The sequence below is a fragment of the Siniperca chuatsi genome, linkage group LG24 (assembly GCF_020085105.1).
Source record: "Siniperca chuatsi isolate FFG_IHB_CAS linkage group LG24, ASM2008510v1, whole genome shotgun sequence".
NCBI lineage: Eukaryota > Metazoa > Chordata > Actinopteri > Centrarchiformes > Sinipercidae > Siniperca > Siniperca chuatsi.
The window spans coordinates 13227130-13251722 of record NC_058065.1 but is presented as its reverse complement, the minus strand read 5'-3'; the positions used below and the strand labels follow the sequence as shown (position 1 = coordinate 13251722).

At 39.8% G+C, this 24593-nt stretch overlaps 1 protein-coding gene across 4 annotated transcripts in view; it reads left to right on the top strand.

The window, feature by feature from the left end:
* Positions 1 to 24593, top strand: part of zranb3 (zinc finger, RAN-binding domain containing 3) — an 85023-nt gene that overhangs the window by 36683 nt on the left and 23747 nt on the right. For all 4 annotated transcript variants that reach the window (XM_044188154.1, XM_044188151.1, XM_044188152.1 and 1 more), the window contains exons 10-15: positions 309 to 428; positions 1110 to 1289; positions 1898 to 2071; positions 3987 to 4455; positions 11172 to 11477; positions 16976 to 17130. In XM_044188154.1, the coding sequence (XP_044044089.1) occupies positions 309 to 428; positions 1110 to 1289; positions 1898 to 2071; positions 3987 to 4455; positions 11172 to 11477; positions 16976 to 17130 (1404 nt within the window). The remainder of the gene's footprint in view (positions 1 to 308; positions 429 to 1109; positions 1290 to 1897; positions 2072 to 3986; positions 4456 to 11171; positions 11478 to 16975; positions 17131 to 24593) is intronic.

Genomic DNA, 24593 nt, shown 5'->3' with positions numbered 1-24593 from the left:
GAGTTGGGTGATAATTCTGTGGATTTGTTATTAATAGCAACCCTTTCAAATTACACACAGTTATTTGATCCATTGTTGATGATTGAAAATATATTATTGACGCTTTAAATAAATGTTTCTATCCTTTGAATAAAACAGAAATTATTCTAAAAACCAGCATTTCACTCAACGATTTCTGTGTTGCAGGTGTTCCATCAGCTGTGCACGGCAGGCGTCGCTGTCTGGTTTAGTGTTGCTCAACTGTCACCTATTGTGAACTGAATTTTCCTCCAAAAAGTAAATATTCTGTTGCCTTGTCTCTGTTCCAGGCTGGTTATATCCGTATCGACGGCAGTGTCCCATCCTCAGAGCGAATTCAGTTGGTCCACAAGTTTCAGAGTGACCCAGAGACACGGGTGGCCATCCTCAGCATCCAGGCAGCCGGTCAGGTACTCACGCACACAAACACACACACTATGACTCAACATCATTTTTTATTTTAGTTGAGTGATAGAGTCAACTCACTCTGAGGCAATAATAAAACATAATCCATTTTCCAAGCTGTTGTAACCACTGAAAACAGAATTTGCTATTCAAATGAAGACATTTGAAAGTAGTCACAAATCACACTTTATGTCCTGGAATAGTCACGATTGAATTTCATCAACAGAAAGAGTTGGTGCAAATTATTTTTAATTGAATGAAACTGTCCAGAACACACTGTCCAGAGCACACATTGGACTACTGTAATGCAATTATAAATAGGCTAAATAGAGTCATTTGGTGCATATTAGAAATAATGATGAATGTTGTTGGTTGTAGTGAATCTTAATAAAGGTTTGTGCAAGTAGAAATAAATGCAGAAAATGTGTTTTGCTCTTATAACAAACTTAATAAACTCATTGACACCAATTATTTTGAGTGACCGAATATGTGCAGAAATGTTATGCATTCCAATCATAGGAAGTGGGTGCTTGAAGCACTTATATGGTAATTAGCTGCTAATATTCTGTTATTAAAAAGGATTTCACTAAATTAAATTTCATTGGATATGGGCTGGTTGAGTGAGATATTTTTCTGATTGGGCTATTATTTGTGTGTGTGTGTGTGTGTGTGCTTGTCCTCTCCAGGGTTTGACCTTCACCGCTGCCAGCCACGTGGTGTTTGCCGAGCTCTACTGGAACCCCGGCCACATCAAGCAGGCGGAAGATCGAGCCCACCGCATTGGACAAACGTCCTCGGTCAACGTGCACTACCTCATCGCCAAGGGCACCTTTGACACCGTCATGTGGTCCATGCTCAATAGGAAGGTACTGTGGGTGACGTTATGGCAGCAAACGGGGGGAAATTTGTGCTAAGCCTTTGATTCGTCACAGCACATTCCACCAGTTAAGCACTCATTGACGTCATATTTAATTTAAATAATAGCTCACTGGAAAAACTGTGTACAGTCCCACGAAACATTTATGACCGACATATACCTAATTAATTATCAATTTAATTGAATGTGATCTCACTTGCATGTTGCTCTTGTATTGATCAGCTGATCTATGGAGAATAAGGTAACAAACTCAAAGCATATCATATACAGCAACTGCTTAAATAACACTTTATTGTCATTGTTGCAGTATGTGTCTGTCTACTGAAATATTTAGCTTTATATACTGTATGCATTCATGAATAAACTTAACAGCAGCAGTGAAATTGATTTGCATGTGAGAACAGGCTTTGGGGATTTACATAAATAATCACAAAGATTTGTAATTAAAACTGAATTATTCCAATAATATTTTTTCTTCTGCTCATTACAGAACACACTTGATTTGTGGGAGAGAGAAAAAAAATCATTTTAACCACATCATGAAGTTTGATGGTGAAAAGAGCTATAGTGTAGAACTGAATGTCCCGTGTTCCTCAGGAAACAGTGACCGGCAGCACCCTGAATGGCAGGAAGGAATACCTGAAGGCTGACGAGGGCGATAAGGACAAGTGGGAGTTCCTCAACTTTGCCGATGCGTGGACGCCGAGGGAGAAGGTGCTGCCGCTGGAGGGAAACGCAGGAAACGTCAAAGATGATGTGTTCTTCACTCATGTGAGTCAGTTCATCAGAAACAATATATATAATAGTCATAACTATGCATGAGTATAAATATATATATGTTCAGTATCAGAGGACGTTTTGGTACTAGGCGAAAGTTACATTTTTTGGTTGCGGTTATAGAGAAAGCTGCATACTGTATAATGACCTTAGGAAAAGACACACTGTCACTCAACAAGAGATGTCTGAGTGAAGCTGAATAATGTCTTTCAAAGGGGAAGGAGCCAGATTGTGACTGATTATATAGACCAAACATACCTAAAAAAAATAATAGCTTTTAAAACTAAGATTACATTTGGAGTGGGGTAACCATGGTAATGTTGGGATTTGCTGTCTAACCGTTTCAAGGCTTTTTTTTTTTTAATAGATGGAGTTGTGTTAACATTATCAGATTTAAATGATAATGAATATGTCTGACGTTTGTGAGATTAAATTATGTTTTAGTTTTAGAGTTTGTCAGTTTGTCAGGGTTTTTTTTTTCAATTTGCTCAAGCACATTTCCTGAAACACTTACACAATTCTCCCAACATCAAGTGCAATCACCACATCAAGCAACACCCGCAAAAGGCCGTCACTCACTCAAAACATTTAACATCAACAAGTTCATCACTGCCACCGAAATGACATTTCCTTTTATCACTGCTTAAGTCAAGGCAGTTCTAAGGAACTGTCTCAGTGTGACAGAAGACACACAATCTGTTTTCTTTGTCATTTCTCGTAGAAACATACATACAGTAAGTCAATAATAAAGTCAAACATCCTCTAAAGCCATCTCATGTCGTACAAACACCAGTTTTAACAGTTTATTCACACATTTCAATGTTTACCTTTCTAGTATGACCTCTGTTCACAGTGAGTACAAATGTCTCAGTACAACACATTCATATCAAGTAGGAATTATTTAGAAATGAAAAACAAACTGTAAATCACCTGCAACACCTCACTGGCCATCCAAAACGCTCCTGTCTATCTGCTCACAGCATTTCATCTGAGATTTGACCTTGCAAAAAAAAAACAACTTATGGCATGGTGCAACCCTTCTCTACACGTCTCTCACAGGCAGCATGTTGTCTGTCCTCTCTTTGTTGTCTCTTCCTCTGTTTCCACCTCTCACTCTGATCAAACCAACACATACAGTGTACTTTGACATCGTTCCTTCTGTATGAGTGGCCTGTTGTTTCTCTCTGATGCCTGCCTGCCAACATGTGATAAGTTGCACTAACTGAGGCTGAACATTACTAATTGTGGTATTATGACAATGCCAGATTACTGAAAATAGGAAACATTTCTGTTTGAGAGGTTTCTGACAGTTGGCTGCAGTATTTAGCATGTGAGGATCTTTAGTTTAATCCATTGGCCAATTCTACATATAGCAACTGAGAAAAACTGTGATTTTGTGTCAGTAACAGGTCTGCATAAGGTTGTGTTTGATCTAATGTAACACATGTTACTGGTGGGACCATTATTTATTGACTTTGATGGCACGAGGAGAAAAGTTAGAAAATATTGTATGTTAAACACACAGGTTGCAGTACACTTAATTTACAGTGGAAAACAGCTGGAATTCGGTCTATTTAAAGAGCTGTGCTAAATGAATGATCTATTGAAAACAATGCTATTGTCAAAATGAAGAAGAAATGAAAGGCTTTTCTGTGCCCATTCATTATTAGTCACCAGGTAGATTTCATTATGCTTTCCTGTGTTACCAGGATACAACTTGGCAGTAGAAAATGTTGCTTTGTATTTTTATCAAAGGTATAAATTATCGGCTTGTAACAACTGTAACAAAAGGGAGATTTGCGTCATGCGTGGTATGTTACTTTACAGGTGGACTGAAATCCATCATTCATGCAACAATGTTGTGTGCTGCAGTGATAAAAACTAACTAAGCCTCCATCTTTTTTCTTAGTTTGAGAAAGAGAAGCAGCACGACATTCGGACCTTTTTCTCCCCGAATGCCAGCAAGGAGAAGAAGAGGAAGAGATTAGAAGATGAAGAAACATCTCCCTCCATCTCCTCAGAGACTGCAGCACCAACTGGCGGTGGAACGATCTCTGAAAAAAGAGAGGAGAAAAAAGAAAAGTCCTGCTCCCAAACCTCCGCCACACCTGACCAGGACTTCTCCCCCCAGCTGAAGAGGCTCCGGACGCCACAGCCCAGCCCGAGCCCCAGGTCCCAATTTGGGGGGAAGCGGAGGTCGTCGGCTGGGGGGATCAGCCCCAGCACCCCGGTCTTCTTCATGGCCCCGCGGAAGCTGTCCGAGCCCGACCCTCCCACCGAGACGTGGAGCTGTGGGGCCTGCACCTACTCCAACAGCAGCCTGTTGCCTTACTGCGAGATGTGCGAGTTCCCACGCTCTTCTTCTGGTGTTAGGTCAGGTAGGATTAAGACAGAAATAACAAATCATCTGATCTCTCCACCCCTACTGTGTTTGTTTGTGTGTGTGTGTGTGTGTGTGTGTGTGTGTGTGTGTGTGTCGCCTGTGTGTTGCACCTTATATGTTTTCGGGTTGTCTGTCCGTCCGTCCGCCTGTCCCATATTTCACAGTTGGTCAGCCACTGAATAGGTGACACTTTTGACTCAAAGGCCTCAAAATAGGTTTTTAGCTATAATTTAAGAATGAATTGGGCGATTCCAGATTTCACACACATGTTGACGGGGACGACACGATGAGTAAACAATAACTAGCACAGTACAGGCTTTCCTCCATCTCGTCCATTCTGCCTTTCACTTCCTGCCTCATTCTGAATTTCGAGCGTCATCGGAATCACTTGACTGCAAACTACGTAGTCACTACATATATATTATGAGTCTGGACAGACATGGACGTAAACTGCAACTTGACTGGCTGGTGGAGGCATACATCTGCGGGGCGGGAATTCTAGTTTTTCTTTATTAATTCACAAACATAATTTCACTGATTGCAAAACAAACTGGATTCTGTTAGGAAAAAGACAATAATTCCATCATCTCTTGCTTGAAGTGAAGCACCTGAAGCTGAAATCCATTCATTGCTTTATTTTCCTTCCCGTCAATATCAATCGCAGCAGTCTGTTGACATAATACTTTTGAACAGCATTACAGATTTCACCAGATGGAGATGCGTGATAGCGAAAGATGGAGGCAGGCTTGCCAGAGTCTGAAATAGCTCTGCTCGGAGAATATTGTCTGTCTCGCGCTCTCTCGCTCTCTCTCTCTCCCTGCAGATGACAAGGACACAGTATAATTCTCACCTGTCAAGCTGAGAGAGAGAGCGAACAGGCGCCTACTATTGCTGTAAACGTCTCGCACAAAGTTGGAAAAAAGTTGAGCTGGCTCTAGCTGATATCTCTGACAGCCTATGATTGTATCTTGCAAAAGAGAGGGGAGGGAAGTCGTTATGACCTGGCAGGCTGCAGGTCCATGCTCTTTAAATGTCTGAGATGCATCAGCTCAGAGATGACTTTAAAAAAAAATCCCAAAATTCGATGCAACTTCAGCAGCAGTGGTATTTAAGCAGCATTAGTTTTAGTGCTTCTTTTAATGCAGGATGTTCCACTGAATTTTATGGTTGTACTGATATTAGAGTGTACGTAATTTAAAGTCAGATGAATCTATATATCTACACACTTGGATTCAACTTTGCTCTTGTTGCATCTTATCCATTCTGACACGGACTCCCACTGAAAATCAACTGAATAAATTACTACACCAACAGGTGGCAAAGATGATTCATTAAACAAAAAGCTATGACAGGCTAAGATAGTGTATACCAAAATGAAATAACAGTGAAGGTTCTTCATTTGAGGCTCTGTGTTTGCTTCATAAATCCCTGTTTACATACTGTACATACACGTAATGAAATCACGTCTTATAACTACTCAACACCACAGCTAGTCCTTATAGTTGAAAGGAAACTATAAACGTTTTGGGGTCAGGTTAAGTAATTAACAGTTGTACTTTAAATGGATTCAAGGCATCAGAGTGCAAAGATACCAAGATGACTCATGACGAAGAGACCTCTGGCCCTTAGGCCGTCAACTCAGTGAGCTTGAGGAAAACACTGCGAATGGATCCTTTTCTCCTATTGTCTGATAAATTGCAGGGTTTTATATTTCTTAATGAAATCAAACTTACACGTGGAGGAGGAAGCATAATAAGAGAAACGAAATGAGTGATAAAAATGATTTAAACAAAATCATTTCAGTGTTACAAACAGTAGTATAAGAAAGAGAATAGAAACGATAAGAAATAGTTGGAAAGGTTGATTGCATGAAGGACTAACTGTTTAATTGATTGAGTTTTATTTACCTGGTTTTCCATAAAACCACAATATTCTGGTTGTTTTACATATAAATAATGTTGCCTAGCTAGCTAGCTAGATAGATAGATACATAGGTAGATAGAGAAGCATGTTGACAGGTGCCATTCATTGCTACTGTTGCCCAACACCTGAGGACATTTCATCAGTTGAAAACTTTCTATGTTGTAGTCTTTTACTTCCTTAACATCCTTCTCTGTAGTACAAAGCAGCCAAGGTGTTGCAGAAAGTGCATGAATCTCACAATCAAGGTGATTATTTTAGCCATAAACACATATACAGTACATATGCATTATCCAGTATGACGTGTTGCAAAATTTAAATATTAATATTTTGTTCATAACACATTCCATTTCTCACCTGTCTGCATTAATGACGCACATTAGTGTAATTATAGACTAATATTGGCTATGCAGAAGGTTTGTTTGCAGTTCGGTCCATTGGAAGGGAGGATGGAGCACTTAAAACACACACAGTTCAAACAACCAGTACCTCAGCCTTTAAGCAGCACAAAAACACACACCCACACGCTCACCCACACACACATTTTTTTAACAGAATTCACCCCCCATTTCATGCTCAGCTGCAGCAGATGCTTGATAACTATTCAGCAATCACACTCTCTTCTTTGTCACAAGCGCCACTCTGTATTCACAGCAGCAGGCTGTGTCAGCTCGCTAGACAGGGAATTTAACAACCTGCTAAATTTGTAAATGACAGACTGTGCTGAAAAATAACAACTGTATTTATGGAGATATCTCTCAGCTTGGCACTGCAATCCTCAGCTCGTGGAAATGTAAGAAAATAATCAGGTCAGAGCCTATAGTGTGACATGAGAGATGTTATCCCTTCAAGAGCAACAATTTCTCACTATGACTGTAAAGAAAGTTGTGACACTGTATCACAAGTTGTGTCAGTGGTATTAAGACATGCTGCAGAGAATCACAGAATACCGACACATGATGCAAGGACATCAGGGCTTCATATCTAAACTAAAGCAACAGAAGAAGTATCAAAGGCATTTGGCTTTCACTTCGTCTGTGGATTTTAGCAGCATGGCAAAAATACAGCAAGACAGCAGCTGTAGAGGAATACTAGTCAGCATGCAGAAGGCTATTGGTCTGTAGTACGATTAGGCATTTGTACCAGAATGAAATGTACCAGAATGTAACAGAATGAGATGCATGAAATGAAAAAGAAAAGAGATTTTTATGATTTGATGGAAAGCACTGATGTAAGAAACAGTAATGGCAGGTTAGAGGCTGGCTACCAAATGTCAAAATGACAGACTGACCCTTCGTTAAGCCTTGTTCCCTTAGCTACTGTTGCTACGTCTATAAAGCTTTCCGTTCTAGAACTGCACATGCAGTTGGCAATGATAACGGTGGTAGGTTTACCACTCAAAATTCATACACATTTTTGTAATGATGGGTCTTCATTTTCACAGAATTAAACAAAAGCAGCTTCTCATTTCTGGCTGACCACCACCTTGCTTGCAGATTTTATCAGCTGAAGCTAACTAGCTAGCTAATTAACACTAATTCTGTGAGTTATTTGAAAGAAAAAAAATGCAAAAGCATTCTCACAAGTTGATTAAACAAGTAGAAGACATCTAAAAAAAAAGGAGTGGCATTGTTCTTGTATCTAGTGTATTGCAGTCAACTTTTACCAAAAAAAAAAAAGCTTTGAGGATGAGAACTAACCCTACTGTATCTTAGGCAATGGGTTTGGATGTAGTTGCTGTAGTGCAAACTTTCCCATACCCAATACAGAGCATGACAGAGCCGCTAACATTACCCTAAACTTTAATATAGCCTTGAAACATAGATTATGTTAAAGCAGAAAGACACAATGTTTTTAATCCATCCCTTACACTTTTGCCGTTGTGTTTTTGCCTTTTTGAAAGGATAAAAAAAAAGACACCATCCTCCAAACCCTTTATATATGGAGTATTGCTCTTACTACAGCTCCATGGACACCACTTTGTCATGTTGAGAAATCCAAAGCTCAACAGGCACGTATCTAAGTTCCCAGGGTCCTATGTTCCCCAGTTCAGTATTCTCTTAATATGACACATTAAGGAGACTTTTCAAAGGGTTTTATGTTCTCAGCAATGTTTTTTCCCTGGGTCAATATGTTGAAATCATCCACCTACAGCTTATAGCCTGCTGATGTTATACTCCTTGAAACATAAGCCAGTTTTCTTGACTTTAGACACTGATATCCTCACAGTGGCTGAACAGATTGTTACCATTTCTTTTGCAATTTGAACTGCGAAGATAGCCTTTACCACTGCCTTGCCTTTGGGAACATAGGACCCTGGCAACATAGGGATGAGCCCTGACAGGCCTGCCGTGCCCAGCCATGGTTGCTAAGTTACGATGAAACAATTGCTGTCAGTGGAGGGGTTTAGCGAATGGTAAATTGTGAAAGCAATTTTTTTTTTTTGGTGGGAAGCTGTGGTTGTTTTATAATGTCCAGTCTTCTTTTTTGAACTTTCTAGTGATATTGAAGTTGGAATTTCTGTAGGTGGACCTCTTTGCTTCATCTGTTCAGCCATGGTGGCCATCACATTTCATATTTAACAGCTTTCATTAACACAATTTCATTGGACACAAATCACTGTTGTGCTACATCGTCAGTAATCGAGAACTGTTTTTAATCAAACTGTCATGCATTATAACCTTTATGTAGGGTTCGGCATCTGAGGTGGGTTAGTCTGAACAGTTTCCTGAAGTTGATTTAGCACCAGTAAACAACAAGACAGCTTCTGTTCAACCATTTTCGGGTTGAATCAGTGGTGTTGACTTCCTGTGTTTGCAGCTTTTTCAGGCCGAGAGCGTGGGCATGGTTCAGTGCTTCAGCTCTTTCACCAGTAGACCAGCAATTTGTCTCTCAGCACCTACTGTGAGAGATGTATACAGGAAGAGGGCAATTTGGTTATCTCCTGGCACTCTACACCTCTCAGCTAGCACTCTATGCCTGTCCTGAATTTTTTTTTTTTTTTTTTTTCACATTTTTAGCATTTAACAACAAAGTCCTGTCGAATCTTCAACAGTTTGATATACAGTATTTAAGGACCAAGTACTTTCCTCTTCTGTGATACTTCTTTGTCACAGGCTGCAGCTGTGTCACTCCCTGCAGACAGCAATAAAAGCCTTTTCTGTTTTATTCAACCACTGGAGTGTATTATTTTTCATGTGAATCCTCATAAGCTTATGCCGTTGGCTCATGCATAGGATCACATGCTTTTTGAATGTGTTTGTGTGTAGTAGTATGTTTGTGTGCCTGGATTCGAGACTCAATTTTGGAACCTTATCAAGCCACTACAGACATAATGGGGCCCTGATTGGGGGGAAAACAAGGTGGTTGACTGGTAAAGTAGAGGCGCGGCCCTGTAGGATTTCCCTGTTAACATCTTCCTCGGTGGGGACAGCTTAACACAAATTGAGCCGTCTCTCCGCGGTCTCGCTCGGCTTGTTAGCGAAGGGGGGCAGCGGCGGGGCCAGGAGCCCGGAGACTCAGATGACATTTGAGGGAGCCGACTAGAGGCTGGCCTTTTGAAGAAACAAGCCACAGAGAGGCAGGATCACTAATTAGCCCTCTGCGTCCCAGAGTCTCACAGCTTACTGTCTTGTTAGATTTCACACCTTAAGTTCAACAAATAATGTGAAAGGATATGATTTAAATTTAACAAGGGAAGTAGGGAAAGGAACTTCTCTTAAAGAAGTTCTGTTGTGACCGGTTAGTGACATTTATATTTGGCAATAAATAATTGTCTTCTTGCCTTTAGCACCTAATCTGCCTGTTAATTTTACCTTGATAATAAACATCAGGTCTACCAAACGCTCAGTTTATGCGTGGCAGTGCCTCAGAACTTAAAAGTAAAATTTTAAATAATGTGGAGTCTATGAATGGCATAATCCTTGCATCCATTAACATTTTTGTGGCTTAGATTTCTGCTTGACCTTCACAGAATTACCACATTTGATACGAATGAAAATCACATGAATGGTTTGAGAGTGGAACTGCAGAACAAGCTTGATAGCCAGTCTACAAGGTGCCGTAAGCTGATTCTTTAAAGAAGAAATGCGGTTGGCATTCTGTCATTATCAGCTGTTTGAACACCGTTCCCTGCGCCCGGCTGGAGCGCTGCACAGATGCAGCAATCGCTGACAATTATTTTGTTTAGGTTTGATTGCACATGATGCAGGCGGGAAATTAACACAACAATGTGACACGAACATAATTCATTTTCCTGGCAAATTATATTGGCTGTTTGATCCCGGGGGGGGCGGGGGTTGCAGGTGTTCCATCTGCAGCTCTCAGCATCACTGCCGTCGTGCTGTTGAGCAAGGATCTAAAGGCTAAAATGTCCTCAGCAGTGTAGACCTTCAGTTAGTGGTCTGTATGTAGCAATCAGCCAACTACCTAGAATAGATTTTTTTTTTTTTATGTGCACTGTAAATGCTTCCTCGTACAAACCGACATCCTCCTAAAAAGAGTTGGGTGCGTTTATACATTCCACTACATCCCTGCTTATGTCTATCCATTTTACGCAATCACATCTTCTGAAATTGTCAGTAAAGGACTTATGATAGCTAATAACACCACTAATGAGCCATATTGAGTTTTACTTTCATGTCAGCAGTCATTTTGTCACACTGTCACACTCTTCAGATGATGGATATCTCGCCAGGGATTGAAACTCTTCAAAGTCTGATTACACTGTGCAACTCGGCCAATAAAGTAATCTTCATCTCTCTCCCCCCCCCTCTTTCTCTGCTGGCTCAGAGCCACCCAGGCCTCAGCAACCCCTCTCAGGCAACCAGGCATGCATCGTCCTCTCTAGCTCCGACAGCGAGCCAGAGCTCAGCCAGGGAAAAGCCCAGCCTCCGAAATCGCGCAAAGACAAACAGAGCGAGGAGGAGGAGGAGAAGGAGGAGGAGGATGAGGAGGAGGATGAGCCTCCGAAAGACAAACAGAAACTAGGAGAAGCAGAGGAGGACAAGCGGCAGCTCAAAGGCAAACAATCAGCGGGAGAGCGAGGCGACAACGTCGCTGACGGTGGCGGCTGCCTCCCCCCTGACCACACACAGGGTAATCCCACCTGCAATCTTCTCCTTTTCATATCTAGGGAAATTGGCTGGTGCCGCATTGTCACCTGCCCATATAATGCTGTTTAATATCATCACTTCAAATCAATAAGGGACTATATCTCATTCCATATGGGGCTGGGCATTATTATTCTTACTATTATTAGTATGTAGTTGGAGATATTGCCTATTTCTGCACTCAGGAAGCTACAGGAGATATTGAGTACAACCTCACTAATCTCCAGAGTGCAGCTTGTTGAAACAACTGGCCTGCTTAGAGCACCAAAATACACATGGGGTGAGAGTTCAGTCACTGTCCAGTAGGCAACTGATGAGCTTCTGATTGGCTATTTTTTAATAAAGTGGACCGAGGTCTAATTACATAAAAGGTGCAAGTTCCCTCCCTGCACCAACTGATCCTTGAAACACAACCTGCTTTCCCCGTCCACTTTGGTTATATGTGTACATGTCTGCAAGTCTCTGAGGGATGTGAAGAAACAAATTCCCAATTAAACAGTGTGTAATATTGCAAATTAAGACCTCTGTGTTCAAGTACTTGTGTCTCAAAGGGATATGCAAAGCAATAAATTGCGCTATTTACAAAGAACTAATTACACCATGTGCAATATGAAGAGCTCTAAAAAAAAAACATTGCCAGACTAGCAGAGTCTAAGAAAAGCCTGTGACCTGGGTATGCAGACATTTTGGGTCAGAGTTATTGAAAGATGAAACTGAGCTGGAAGCAGTTCAGGGCTGTTTTTAAAGCTTCTTTGTAGAATACTTAACATAGGAAGGAATATTGCACAAGCCATTTAGGTTTTAACAGGCAAGCTATCAACCCCTATTACCCTATAACATCCTAAGATCAGTGGGCAACAACTTGGCAGACTCCTTTCCTTTTAGAGCCACACACACACACACACACACACACACACACACACACTTTGACATCTATCAGTGGCCAGAGATTGTCGAGTGGTTAATTTCCCGTCTCTGTAGCTACCTGTGCCCCCCAATGGTCTAGGATTGAAACCCACTGCAGCTTCCCCTGCAGTGTCTTCTAAAGGTGTCCAAAAAAAATACTAAAGGTGAGCAAAAGGCCCGCTTTCTTTTTTTAAAAACACCTCTATTTAAACTGACTCTAGGGGAGAGATAAAAGCTTCACTGTCGATCAGAAATGGCAGCACTAAAGAGACACTGCTGGATGCCAACTTGGCCCCCCACCTCCCCCTTTGGACATGTACTTTTCCCTGGAGACAACTAATGTCTATCTGTCTATCTATCTGTCTGTCTCTCATCTGTTTATCTATGTGTCTGTATTTCTGTCTATCTGTCTGTTGTCTATCTATCTATCTATCTGTCTGTCTAGCTGTCTGTCTATCTATCTATCTGTCTGTCTGTCTGTATGTCTATCTGTCTGTCTACCTGTCTGTCTCTCCCATTGGTGATTAGTCAGTTTGTTAGTTACGTGCCGTTGCCAGTCTGTCTCCTGCAGCGTGGGTTTAGTATGAAACACAGCGGTTGTCCAATAAAAGTGACCTATGGGGTCAGGAGCGGTGCCTAATGATTTTCCTCTACCTGCCTGTGGTTTTAGAAGGCAAACCGCAGAGCTGTCGGCCGCCCCCACCACTTGATTGCTCTGAGATTACTTTCCTCACAGCACAGACAGGCAATCACTCCTCCTCCTCCTCTCTGTCTTTCTCTCTCCTTACTGTCTGTCGCTCTATCTATCTGCATGACCCAAACATTCAAACATGCATACACGTTTTTTTTTTTTTTGGATGTTAGTTCAAATGTTGCAGCAGCATCAGCTGCACCAAACCTCTTCATACTTGAAGGGTGCAGTTAGAATGTTTTTATATCGTTTGTTTCGATCCTGCAGAAGATGAGATGACTCAGTCCAATTAGGCATTGTTTTCTTTCTCTCGCAGTAAAATAACAGATAAATCCCTTGGGGTGTTTTGAAGGCACTGTTCATACTGTGTAAGTGACAGTCTAATAAGACGGCTTTGTAAGATGAATTGCCCCCATCGTATAAATGGCCCACTTAATGCAGCTGGCGCGTTCCGCCACTGCAAACAGGGGAAGGGGGGAAAAAAAACTGCTTACAACAAATATAGGGTGCACATTGCAGAGCTGCTAGGTTCATTACAGAGGCAGAAGGACAGATAGATGGGCTTTTGTGAAATGCTAGTGTCCTAAAAATGTTTTGTTTCTAGGTTTGAAGCGCTGCACAATGCTTCCGTCTGGTTGTCTCGGTATTTTCAGACACAAGCGGCCTGTTCCAGCTGAAGCCGGGGGTGAGATCAGAACAGCTTGTACCAGACCCGGGGAAATTGCGCCTATGACGACGCCAAACATAAAAATGAAAGATATGGACATTGTACAGATAGGCCAAAGAAAGGAATTGATTTATCAGGATGATCTCACTCTGGAACAAAAAAGGTTTTAACATCGAATTGCATCACAAATATTAGACAAATCAGTGGTGGAATGTAACTACCATAAATTAATTTGTAATTCTCAAATAATAGCCATCTGTGTAGGAAGAGTTTCATTGACAGTAGCTTGAAGTGACTGAAATTAATTAGTGAATGAAAACAGTATTTGTGTAAAAAAAACAAAAAAAAAAAAACTGGTGAGTGGTGAGTATGGCATGACTCTGTTTACCTCTAGTAGCGCTATGGAACGTCAGTGCTTGTTTGGTCTACTTATGCAATATACATTCCTGCTGCCGATTTCATGCTGTTCCACTGTTCAACAGTTGGTGGTGGTAACGTACAAAGAAGTGTAGCAGTTTGCCCCCAAAGGCAGTGAAGAAGACTGCTAGCTAGCAAACGTGGATGTGAACACGATGTAAAATATTTAAAAAAAATCAGCTTTGCAAATGATTTATGAGGAAGGAAATACATTCAATACGTTTGTTAGACCTGAAGAATACACACAATGTGTTTTGGTGAGAAAAACTGAACATAAACATAACTTTTGTTTGTTTATAATAAAACGTCTACAGGGCACCTTTTAATAGAATAGTCACTTTGCAGATTAGAATTTTACATACAAAGCCAATGATGATGATATAAAATATGATTCAGTGTTATAGATCATTTAGCACTTCCCAACAGTATACTGTATAAAGAAGTTCAATTATCTCCACCTCAATATTAAAATGCTGCTTAAATGTTAATGCGTCATCCAATAATATAGCATATAATAATATAACACTGACGGGGGCATTTTGTGTCTGAATGAGTACTTTGGAAGAAAATTGAATAGCAGACTTTTACTAGTATTGGAGTATTTTTGTATGTAAAGGATCTGAATATGTCTTCCACCACTGCAAGTGAATGAGAAAAAGTGGAGAATTAAGCATAAAAATAAAGGTAGAAATCATTTGGCCATCTTTATCCACCCAGTTCACAGAAACAAAACAGCAAATCTTGTCTGCAAAATGGAAATCACCAGTAGTCTTAACTGTATTTTCTGAAGTAGGTACATTAAGCCCCTGAAAAGTTGGTTTCATTTTTTATTTTATTTTTCTGCAACATTAAATATGCATGACGAAATAGGAAAAATTGAATTAAAGTTCAGAGTTCATCCTTAAGTATTATTTATTAAGAGTTTAACACTCAACCAACCCACAACTGTTCCAACTGAACCCCGCCCACTTCAAACCTGTGAGAAAAGCACAAAATGCAGAAATCTCTCATTTAAAATAACCCAAACTGTTCAAACCTTGGCAGAAAAGTGTACGTTCATGTAGGACCCCATCACTCATAATAAGCAGCTGACTGAGAAAATGTGTTTGCAGTGCCTTTAATATCTTACTGATATCAGTTAAAAGTAGTTGTAATTTATTTCTGTCATGCCATAATACCATATGTTAACAACCCCAACATTGTTTAACTGTGGCCCACCTTCAAAGCATGATGGGAGGGATGTTCCAGTATGTTCCTCTGTCACTCAACCCTCTTAGTGTTTCAGTACAAAGGCTGATTCTGTCCCATAACCACCAGAGACCCGGTGCAGGTACATGGCAGCACTTGTTCGATGGAAACACTCTTGTCGCAGGCATCAGCCTGTGTCAGTATTTTCCCCCATTAGCAAACCAAATGGGCACACACACATTCTCAGCAATACACACACACACACACACACACAGAGACCAGGCAGACAACTGGCCACGCGAAGTGATTTAAGGCAAGTATTATCAGAGTGTTATAGGTCATTGTCTAAATGAAGCGTGGTTGAGCAGCAGCGGTCTCATTTCCACCGCCTGACCTTTTCTTGCTAGATGCTGGCAGGATGAGCGAGCTACATAGCTGACGTTAATGACCTGCTCTCTCTCTTCTCTTTCTCTGTTTCTCTCCATCTGTGACTGTCATTTTATCACTCTCTCTCACTCTCTTTCACCCTCTAGCTGTGTTTCCATCCTGTTGTTCAGCAAATTCTTGAGTGAACTTGTGAGAAATAAATTGGGAGGTTTCTGTCAAAGAAATGGGCCTTCTATATTTTTTTTTCCAAGAGTGAGATGAGACTGATACCAAACCCGTGTCCGTGTGATACTGTGAGTATGGAGCTGGAATAAATGAACTTTTACCAGTCAAAATTAAAAAAAAAAATTACAAGATCGTTCATCAGACATTTGTATACGTAAATTTACATTTTAGCAAGGCATGATGACATCTAAAATGTCTAGCAGCCATATTTCATGATTTTAGTTTTGCTTCCGAAAAAATTGAACCCACCACCTGTGTGTCGTACCAATCATCAAACTAGATGGGTGTTTAGATTACGACATAACTGGCTGCCTCTGCCACTCAGTGTTGTAGATCAAAAATGAAACATGATTCTGCAAATGCATGGCTCATTTCTTCACCTAATATTTATTCAGAAACTTAAGTTAAGTCCAATAACCAGCATGGGGTGTGAATGTCCAATCAGGTTCAATTTTGAGAGACTTCCTGTCTTTTATTCCATGCTCATGCCTGTTCACCACTGGCACAGTCAAAATGATTGCTAACACAGATGTCAAACTCACTCAGCTACAAAAACAAAGCATAATTGAAGATATTAGTCATTTTAAGCACTTACATTTTGATAATTTTGGTGCTAGAATGTCATATTCATCTGTGTGATTCTTGCTGTTTTTAGAAAGTCAGCGTTTAGACCTCCACATGTAGGTTGGTTGTTATATCAACTGGTGATAGAAAAAGCAAAATTTACTTTCATTCAATGTTTGAAAGACATAACAATAAACAATAAGGTTGTTTTTTCCCCAAACATGTATATGCATACACATTTGAATGATCTGCTTCAAATGCCATATCTTATTGTGCTCTGTAAAATAAATCTCAAAAGCTGCTGGAGTTTAATGCCTCTGCTAGTCATTGCATCACCAGAGGAGCAAACAGAGGTACCAATAAAGCTGTGAAAGCCAATAATGAGCCGATAATAAATACTCAGCGAGATATTAGTCAGCCTCTTCCTCTCTCCCTGCAGACCGGAGAGCAGCGGTGTGTCTGTCTGCTGCTGCTGATGCTAATGACGATGATGAGGGCAATAATGGAGATGACGTCAGCGCCGCCCATCCCATCTACCCGGGCCTGCAGTTCTGTGCCAGCCAGTACACAGACCGAATATATCTTTACTCTAAGGTACCGCATTAGCGTTTGATTGTGCATATTGAATCGCGGTTAGACTCAGCTCATAAGGGGACCAGAGATGTTTTATTAATGAGTTTCGTGCATGCTGGCTCACTGTCACACTGTCATGACTTACTGGAACACTTGAATAGAACGGAGCCATCGTTAATGTTATTAGTGACAGCTGTGTGTCAAGTCAAAATGTCTGCTGTGAGAAAGGCCTATCGGGACTAAAGTAATGACATCCTCCACTGATCGTAGCCGCTTCTCTGTGCTTCGGTTTCGTCCAGTCTCACTTTGGTTTCTTTCTTAGTTTCTTGTTGTTTTTTGGTCCTGTCCAAAACCTTTGATTTCCATGAGAATGGTCTTCAAGTCAAAGTGCATCTCACCCTCCTTTTTATTGCAAAAGTTAGCACTAGCAAGGAGCAACCGTTAGTGGGAGAAGCGTTGTAGCCAAGATGAAGTGTTTCGTTTGGGTTTTCTGTGTTTTTTTTTTAGTTTGTTTGTTTTTTGTTTTTTTATGTTTATTGCCCAAGTCTTACTTTTCCTTTTAGAACATGTTTCTGTACAGTTCTATCGGTTTTAAGGGCCTTCTAATCTAGTTGCCGGGAGAGGGTTTTTCCTAATCTGCCATACGCATAGGCGTAACTCCTGGTGACTGAATTTCACTTGAAATTTCAAAAACAACATGGTTTTGCTCCATGATGGGCTGTGATTGGCTAGCTGCATCACTGCAATGCAAAAAATAGACCATGATTCTATTACTCTATACTGTACCATACACTAAATGTGTTTTTTTTTTATACATAGTGTAAAGACTGTCAATGACTGTTGGCGCTTTGACTTGCAGTTTGCAATGCGTTTCAGCCACAAATGTCTGCACTTAGGGTTAGTTAGTTATTTAGTTTAATTTCCCATCAATAACTCAAGTAAACAGGTAGTATTTTCATTGTACAGTATCAACACCCTTCACTTTTCCTTTAGTGAACTGCATTCCTGCGTGAGGAGATGACCAGTGCAAAAAAAAAAACTAGCACGTAGGCATGCCTGCAGTATTTGAAGCTGGGCCAAAAGAAAAGAAAATACTACATAAAGAAAAGAAAAATCTACATGCTTTGTGTTGCCATGAGGCCACTGAGCATTGCTGAAAGCCCTGCACACACAACTGAAAATATATGAGTTTTCATCTTTTTAAAGCTGCACTACGTGATATTTTTATGTAAAAATACATCCGTCTCCCACCTCCTAACCACTAAGTGTTTGCTGTTGGTTGTGAACACTATGTGCTCACAGAAAGTGATGAATTCAAAAGCTGAATTCTCCTAAGCAACGGCAGCTAATTTCACCTTCTATCCAGAGAAAGCTGGACTCATATTCTCATAACTCATATTTATGCTTCTCTTGTACAATGACTGATATCATGTCACATATTTGTGTACTGGGTATTACATTTCACCCAGTTATTGTGCAAACCTATCTTGTGCAGCTTTAACTGTCAAGAAACAAGAGCTCTTTTTACCTTCTAAATGAAAGTCAGAAGTGTCTGATGTAATCATTTTTATTTCAGGTCTCGAGGCACTAAGAATAAGTAAAACTGAAAGGGCATGTAGAGTTTTGATACCCACTTTATGTTTTGTTCCTTACCAGCTAGTTCCTTTCATATTCAACTCAACAGTGAACAAAACATAATTAATTCCTTTTTTTCATTGACCAAGATCTCTTTATCAAGATAGAGCTGCAAACAACAATACAATTAAAAAAAAAAAGAGAGATGTGCAGTTCAGAAGTGTTTGCCAATTAGCAAACAGGACAGATGTGAGAAAATAGTTACAGACAACATTAAGTCAAAGTGTAAGAATGAATGGTGATTGGTGAATGGTGAACTTATTCCAGTTACAAGTTCCATGGCAACAGAAAACAACTTTAATGAACTTAGACTTGAAAAACATGCTATAATGTGGCATTATAGGTTTAACACCGTATGAAAAAAACTATTACAGAATAACTTTGATGCTTGATACCAGCCCTGATTCCCTCCTGTCTATTACCAAAGGAACAAGAGCCTGTTTGAGTCGTTTCACGTGTTTGTCTTTTCTCTGAAATTGTTTAAGTCTGTGTGGTAAAAGGGGAAAGAAAAGCTCTTCAAATCCATTCATATTCTTTGGTTCAATACAAATTAAAGGTTTAGGAATTACCAAAGGATTATCAATACGATTTACTAAGGATCCGCCCATCTTCAAGCCTTCTTCTAACATTTCCTCTTGCATCTACAATCCTCCTGTGTTTATACAGCACTCAGGAAGGCAGTCTTACAAACATTTTATTTAATATGTTTGGTGCACAAATGTTTTTCTTTTATGTATATAAATTTAAAGGGGCAGTCCACCAATTTTACATATCAAGCTCAGTTTACTTGTCATTGGAAGTACTACTCAACCTGTGAAAATAGCTCTATAATATCTTTTGTGGTGGAGGAGCTTTGTCAAGTCTGAGAAAATGACCTTGATGATGTCAAAGTGTTGTCGTCAGGGTTATCTTGGCTTGCACTTGGAGAATACAAAAATTTTAATGGAAAGCCTGCCTTACACCCTGGGGATGAAAAACATGGGCATTTACTAGGTAGAGGGGGTCTCGTGAAAGATGTGTTGAAATGGGAAATGTAGGATCAAGTGTTTTTGGAGCTTGACCCACCCACCTTGTTGTTTCCAAGTAACAAAGCGCTCAGCTGTAATATGTAGTTTTTTATCTTCCTGTCTACACCAAAAATATTTGACCAGCTTTACAATATAATGTATTGCATTAAGGAGTGCTATAGCATAGCCTGCCTTTCCTCTACAGCAGTCTTAAGCTGCCAGTATGCTTCATCAGATCTGCTCGTCAGATGGTCGAATAGCTATAATAATAACGGACAATCCAACATTCACACCCAGTTCACGCATTGGTATGCGGAGGTGAGAAGGGAGCCAGGGTTTGAACTTCTCTCTCTAGCTCTCTTTTCTTCACACTATTTCTGTCACTTTTCATGTGAACAAACAAGGTCAACAACATGAATGTCTTCCAGGAGAAACTCTCTGAAAATGTGCGCTGTTATCCCCATATTTAAACGTCTCCCCCCTCTCTACGATGGCCAGCTTTTCACTCTGCCTTCAGGTGTGGCCGTTCAGAACAACCATAAACACCTCTGCCTTCTGACGTGGTCGGACAAACTACTTCTTTTTGAGCACAACTTGGCTCTTACAAGCATCGATCACTAGCATAGCGGCGCTAATTAGATTTTTTTCTCCCAAACAGCCCTGGGATCAGGTCATCTTATTATAGTTAATAGTAATGGTGACTAATCAGAATGTGTTGGTATTTGTATTTTTGTATGTGTATATGTCATGTATATCAATATGATATCATAACAGAAGTGTGTTCAAAATGTGTGCTAATACAACATTCTTTCATTCAAAACACTGGAGATTTGTTAGTTTTTTAATGTAGTTACACTGTTACACTATGGAGGATTTTCATATGGACTTCTACAATACACAGAGATCATCTTGGGCTTCTTACACTTCACCAAAAAAGTGTCAGCTGAACATAATAGCTGCAAATAATGTTAATAACTTTAAAATGTGCATTATTGCACTGATAAGTCAAGCATTTAAACTGATCAGGACTGAGACTTTTTTTTAATATTGCCGGAGACAGTGACAGGAAGTTAAGAGACAAAAGCGGAAATGGAACAAATGTCCCCGATTTTATGGAAGTGTAGTACTAAATCAATGGATTACCCCTTTAATATTACTGCTTCCTGTGTGCTTGGCATACTTTGGTCTAACAACGTAAAATAAATGGTTGCTGAAATTGCTCAAATATGAAACAATTGAACACCTTGCTGCTCTGTTCAAATAGTGATGAAGAAGTGTTAGATCATTCATACATTTGTAGATATCCTCTACAAGCTTCAGTCGGTTCATTTTGAAAGAGCTGACCAAGAGATAGCAACAACCAACCAATCATGTATTTTAAACAAACTGCAGTCTCTCGCAGAGGGCTTTTGTGTGAAGACTTGAGGTATTTCATTCAGATAATCCAGTAAAATGTTCTTTCATCTGCTTTATTCATTGAACTTGCCTGTGCTTCCTGCACCCTAGCAGACTAAGATAAACTATAGTTTAACCCCAGTCTGACTCTGATTACACTCCTGTGCATTCTTGGCACTCGTCTTGAGGGCCACTTGCCAACAGACCTCTGTATTGATCGGATTGTGATACTTAACGGCCTTTTGTTTCATTCATGAGGGATCAGATTCCTTCCCCACTAAAGTAGATAAGCGACAAGAGGGTTTTACATAGAGAAGACCAAAGCGCTGAACTGAATCACCAACGGAATATTACCCTGATGGCAATAGACAAGTGTCGTGTACGCGCAGCTGAGACGATAAGCCGCGGAGATAAATGTCCCCCGCTGTCGTTTAAATGATAAACTGTAGGAATTTGGCTGAAAAGCTGTCACATCGGGATAATCCGGGACCAGGCGTAAAATTCACACAGGGGGCTGCTCAGTGCACAATCAGAAGAAGATTTGTCACCAGGGTTCGAATGAGAAATATTGAGAGTATTAGGAATTTTATGTCCATTTTCTAGACATCAAACAATTGTTTATTCAAGGATTCACTGTTCCTGCTCTCAGGTGGGTGGGTGGTTTGTTTCATGTCCACACCAGGAGTAGCAGATGGGTGGGGTTTACCACGTCAGGATGATTCAGACATGCATTATGTTGTACTAAAGTTATTTTGAAATCCTTTGCTGTGACTCCCCATATTTTTTGGTACTCATTATGTTGTCATATGTGACAAACCCATGAAATACTCAATAAAAATTATACCATAAAAATCCACAATCATCAGGGCCATATCTATAGACTATATACAGTATACACTGTATATTATACCTATAGAGATCAACATAAGGAGTTGTTTATGTGTCATAAACTGCATGAATCAAAAAAAAGTAATGCATGGAAAAAGTTAAATATCCCAAGTAGGAAACTTCCCTGTTAGCTCAGAGTGCAGTGTGATAAGTATGCCTAAAATAAGATCCAGTTGTTTTTAAAATTGAAAATAACCATAATCTTAATCCAAATAAACACGTGGGCCTCTGTGCACTGAGGGTACCGCACAGGAAAAACTTCCTAATGTTGATTTGTATCTCCAAATCCATGTGTCAGCTGCCGGCAGGTATTAACCTTTAAACTTTCTCCTTACTCCTGTGGCTCTGACAGCTGGAATCCAGATTATAGCTTTTACCTAAATTCACTGGTAGCCTCTTTCCTGTTAAATGATCCTGGTGTTTGGCACAATCACTGTGGTTTGAGTGAAGTTAACACTGAGTGTAAGTGGCTTCTCAGGCTTCAAATTGGCAGTAGTTAGTACTAATGAAGCAGTAATAACTGGGAAAATGTTCTTTATTGTGGTTATTTTTTACAATGATTATGCAGTTACCTCTAAGCTGCGGCAATATGATTACCCATAATCACAGCGAGGTACATTCTTGTAGGTATATGCAGTTTTTTTTATACTCATCACAGTCCTCATTATTTTTGTTCCTAATGCATGTGCACTGTCACAAGAGAAGCATTATTTCAAAGTAGTGTACATATATTAGAATAAAGGGGAGAAAACGAGAGATCAGTAACAAGCTCCTTGGTTACCACAAGAACTACCATGGCAACCAATAAAGTGTGGAAGTTAGTCATTAAAAATCTGATTGCTTGGCTGAAAATACCTGTAGTTTAATACAAATTGAGCTACAGTACACAATGAAACTAATTGCATGGAAACACTATAAAACTGGTTCTTTGGTTCCTAATTATAGAGTCGACAGTTTTGGTGCTGCAGTTGCTATTGTCATGTTCCATACAGGACCAAATAGCCTCCCATAGTTTCAGCCATCATGTACTACAAACTGATTTATTTTAGTTTATTTTAAGAACGTACTGTAAACCCTTTACAATATTTTCTTTATGCCTTTATAATATCTTCGTCATGTTTTCAGTTGTCTGTAAGAGTTTGTAACAATCAAGGGTCCCATTTCACATTTAAAAATAGTGTGTTATTATCTGCTACCTTTTTACACAACTTCATTCTCATACGCACGTGTACCAGATGTGCATTAGAAAACAAGAATGAATCTATAGCCATGCTAGCATCTCTGTGAGCCTGTACTTAGACACAGCAGTGCTTTGAGCTACATGCTAACTTCAGTGTGCTAACATGCTCACAATGACAATGCTAGCATGCTGAAGTCTAGCAGGTATAATGTGTGTTAGCATGCTAATATTTGCCAATTAGCACTAAACACAAAGTACAGCTGAGGCTGATGGGAATGTCATTAGTTTTACAGGTATTTGGTCGTAAACCAAAGTATTGGACAAATCAAAAATGGAAGCTTTTGATGGTGTTAGATGAAAAATGAAGGGATCGCCAAAGTTATTACAGTTGATCATGATGGGAGCATGAATGTCTGTACCAAATTTCATGGCAAACCATCCATAGTTGTCAAGACATTTCACTTAAAAACAAAAATGTCATCCTCATGGTGACACTACAGAACGCACGCCAACCAATAGTTCTTGAGATATTTCAATATATTAATTCAACATATTTCTGCCAGGTTTCTAGCGTGGCTAAAAAACTGCAAATGCACGCATTAAAACATACATTTGATGCTAATATTTGAGCAAACTCTTAAAGAAAAGAATATTGCAGATCAAACATGAAAATAGACAATAAGTGAAGTCAAATAATTGTGTGAAATATACTTGAAAGTAAGCAATTTATATACAAATTATATACTGTGAATGGACAGTATGTAATGATTATCTAATAGAAATGCAATTATCCAACAGCAGTGTCAAAATCCAACTGTCAAACTTGTGGAAATAAATGTAAGATGAGGTCAGGATGTAAGGGAATGTCCTTTGTAATTTCTCATGGTATCTGTTTTAAGGAAACAATTCTACTGGGCAGTTATGGCACCATCACATCAAGCAAAAAAAACAACCCAAAACATCAACATGTCTCAACCTAGTGTCATATGCCTTGCAGCAAACTTGACCAGGCATCAAAGACTTCAAATCAGTCCTAACCCAAGTGTAAGAACAGAAAACACTCAACACAGTAGGCTAAAGGCCCTATTTGACTTTATCCTGGTAGTACACAATAACATAGTATTAACTTCTGCCATCTGAGAAAGTAATGTTAGCATAAAAAGAAATTCTTCTGTTGTAGCTAATGAGAAAACAGAATGACACCCACCTTCTCTGACACATAAAGGCAACATCTATTTGATAGCATCAGTGAGGTTTGTTTGCAATCTATCCCTCCTCCTAGGTTTGTATCTAAGTTATATAACTACAATATTACCCTGACATTTATTCTTGTCAGGCAAGTGAAACAATAACTCTGCTGCATCATCATTCACTTTGAA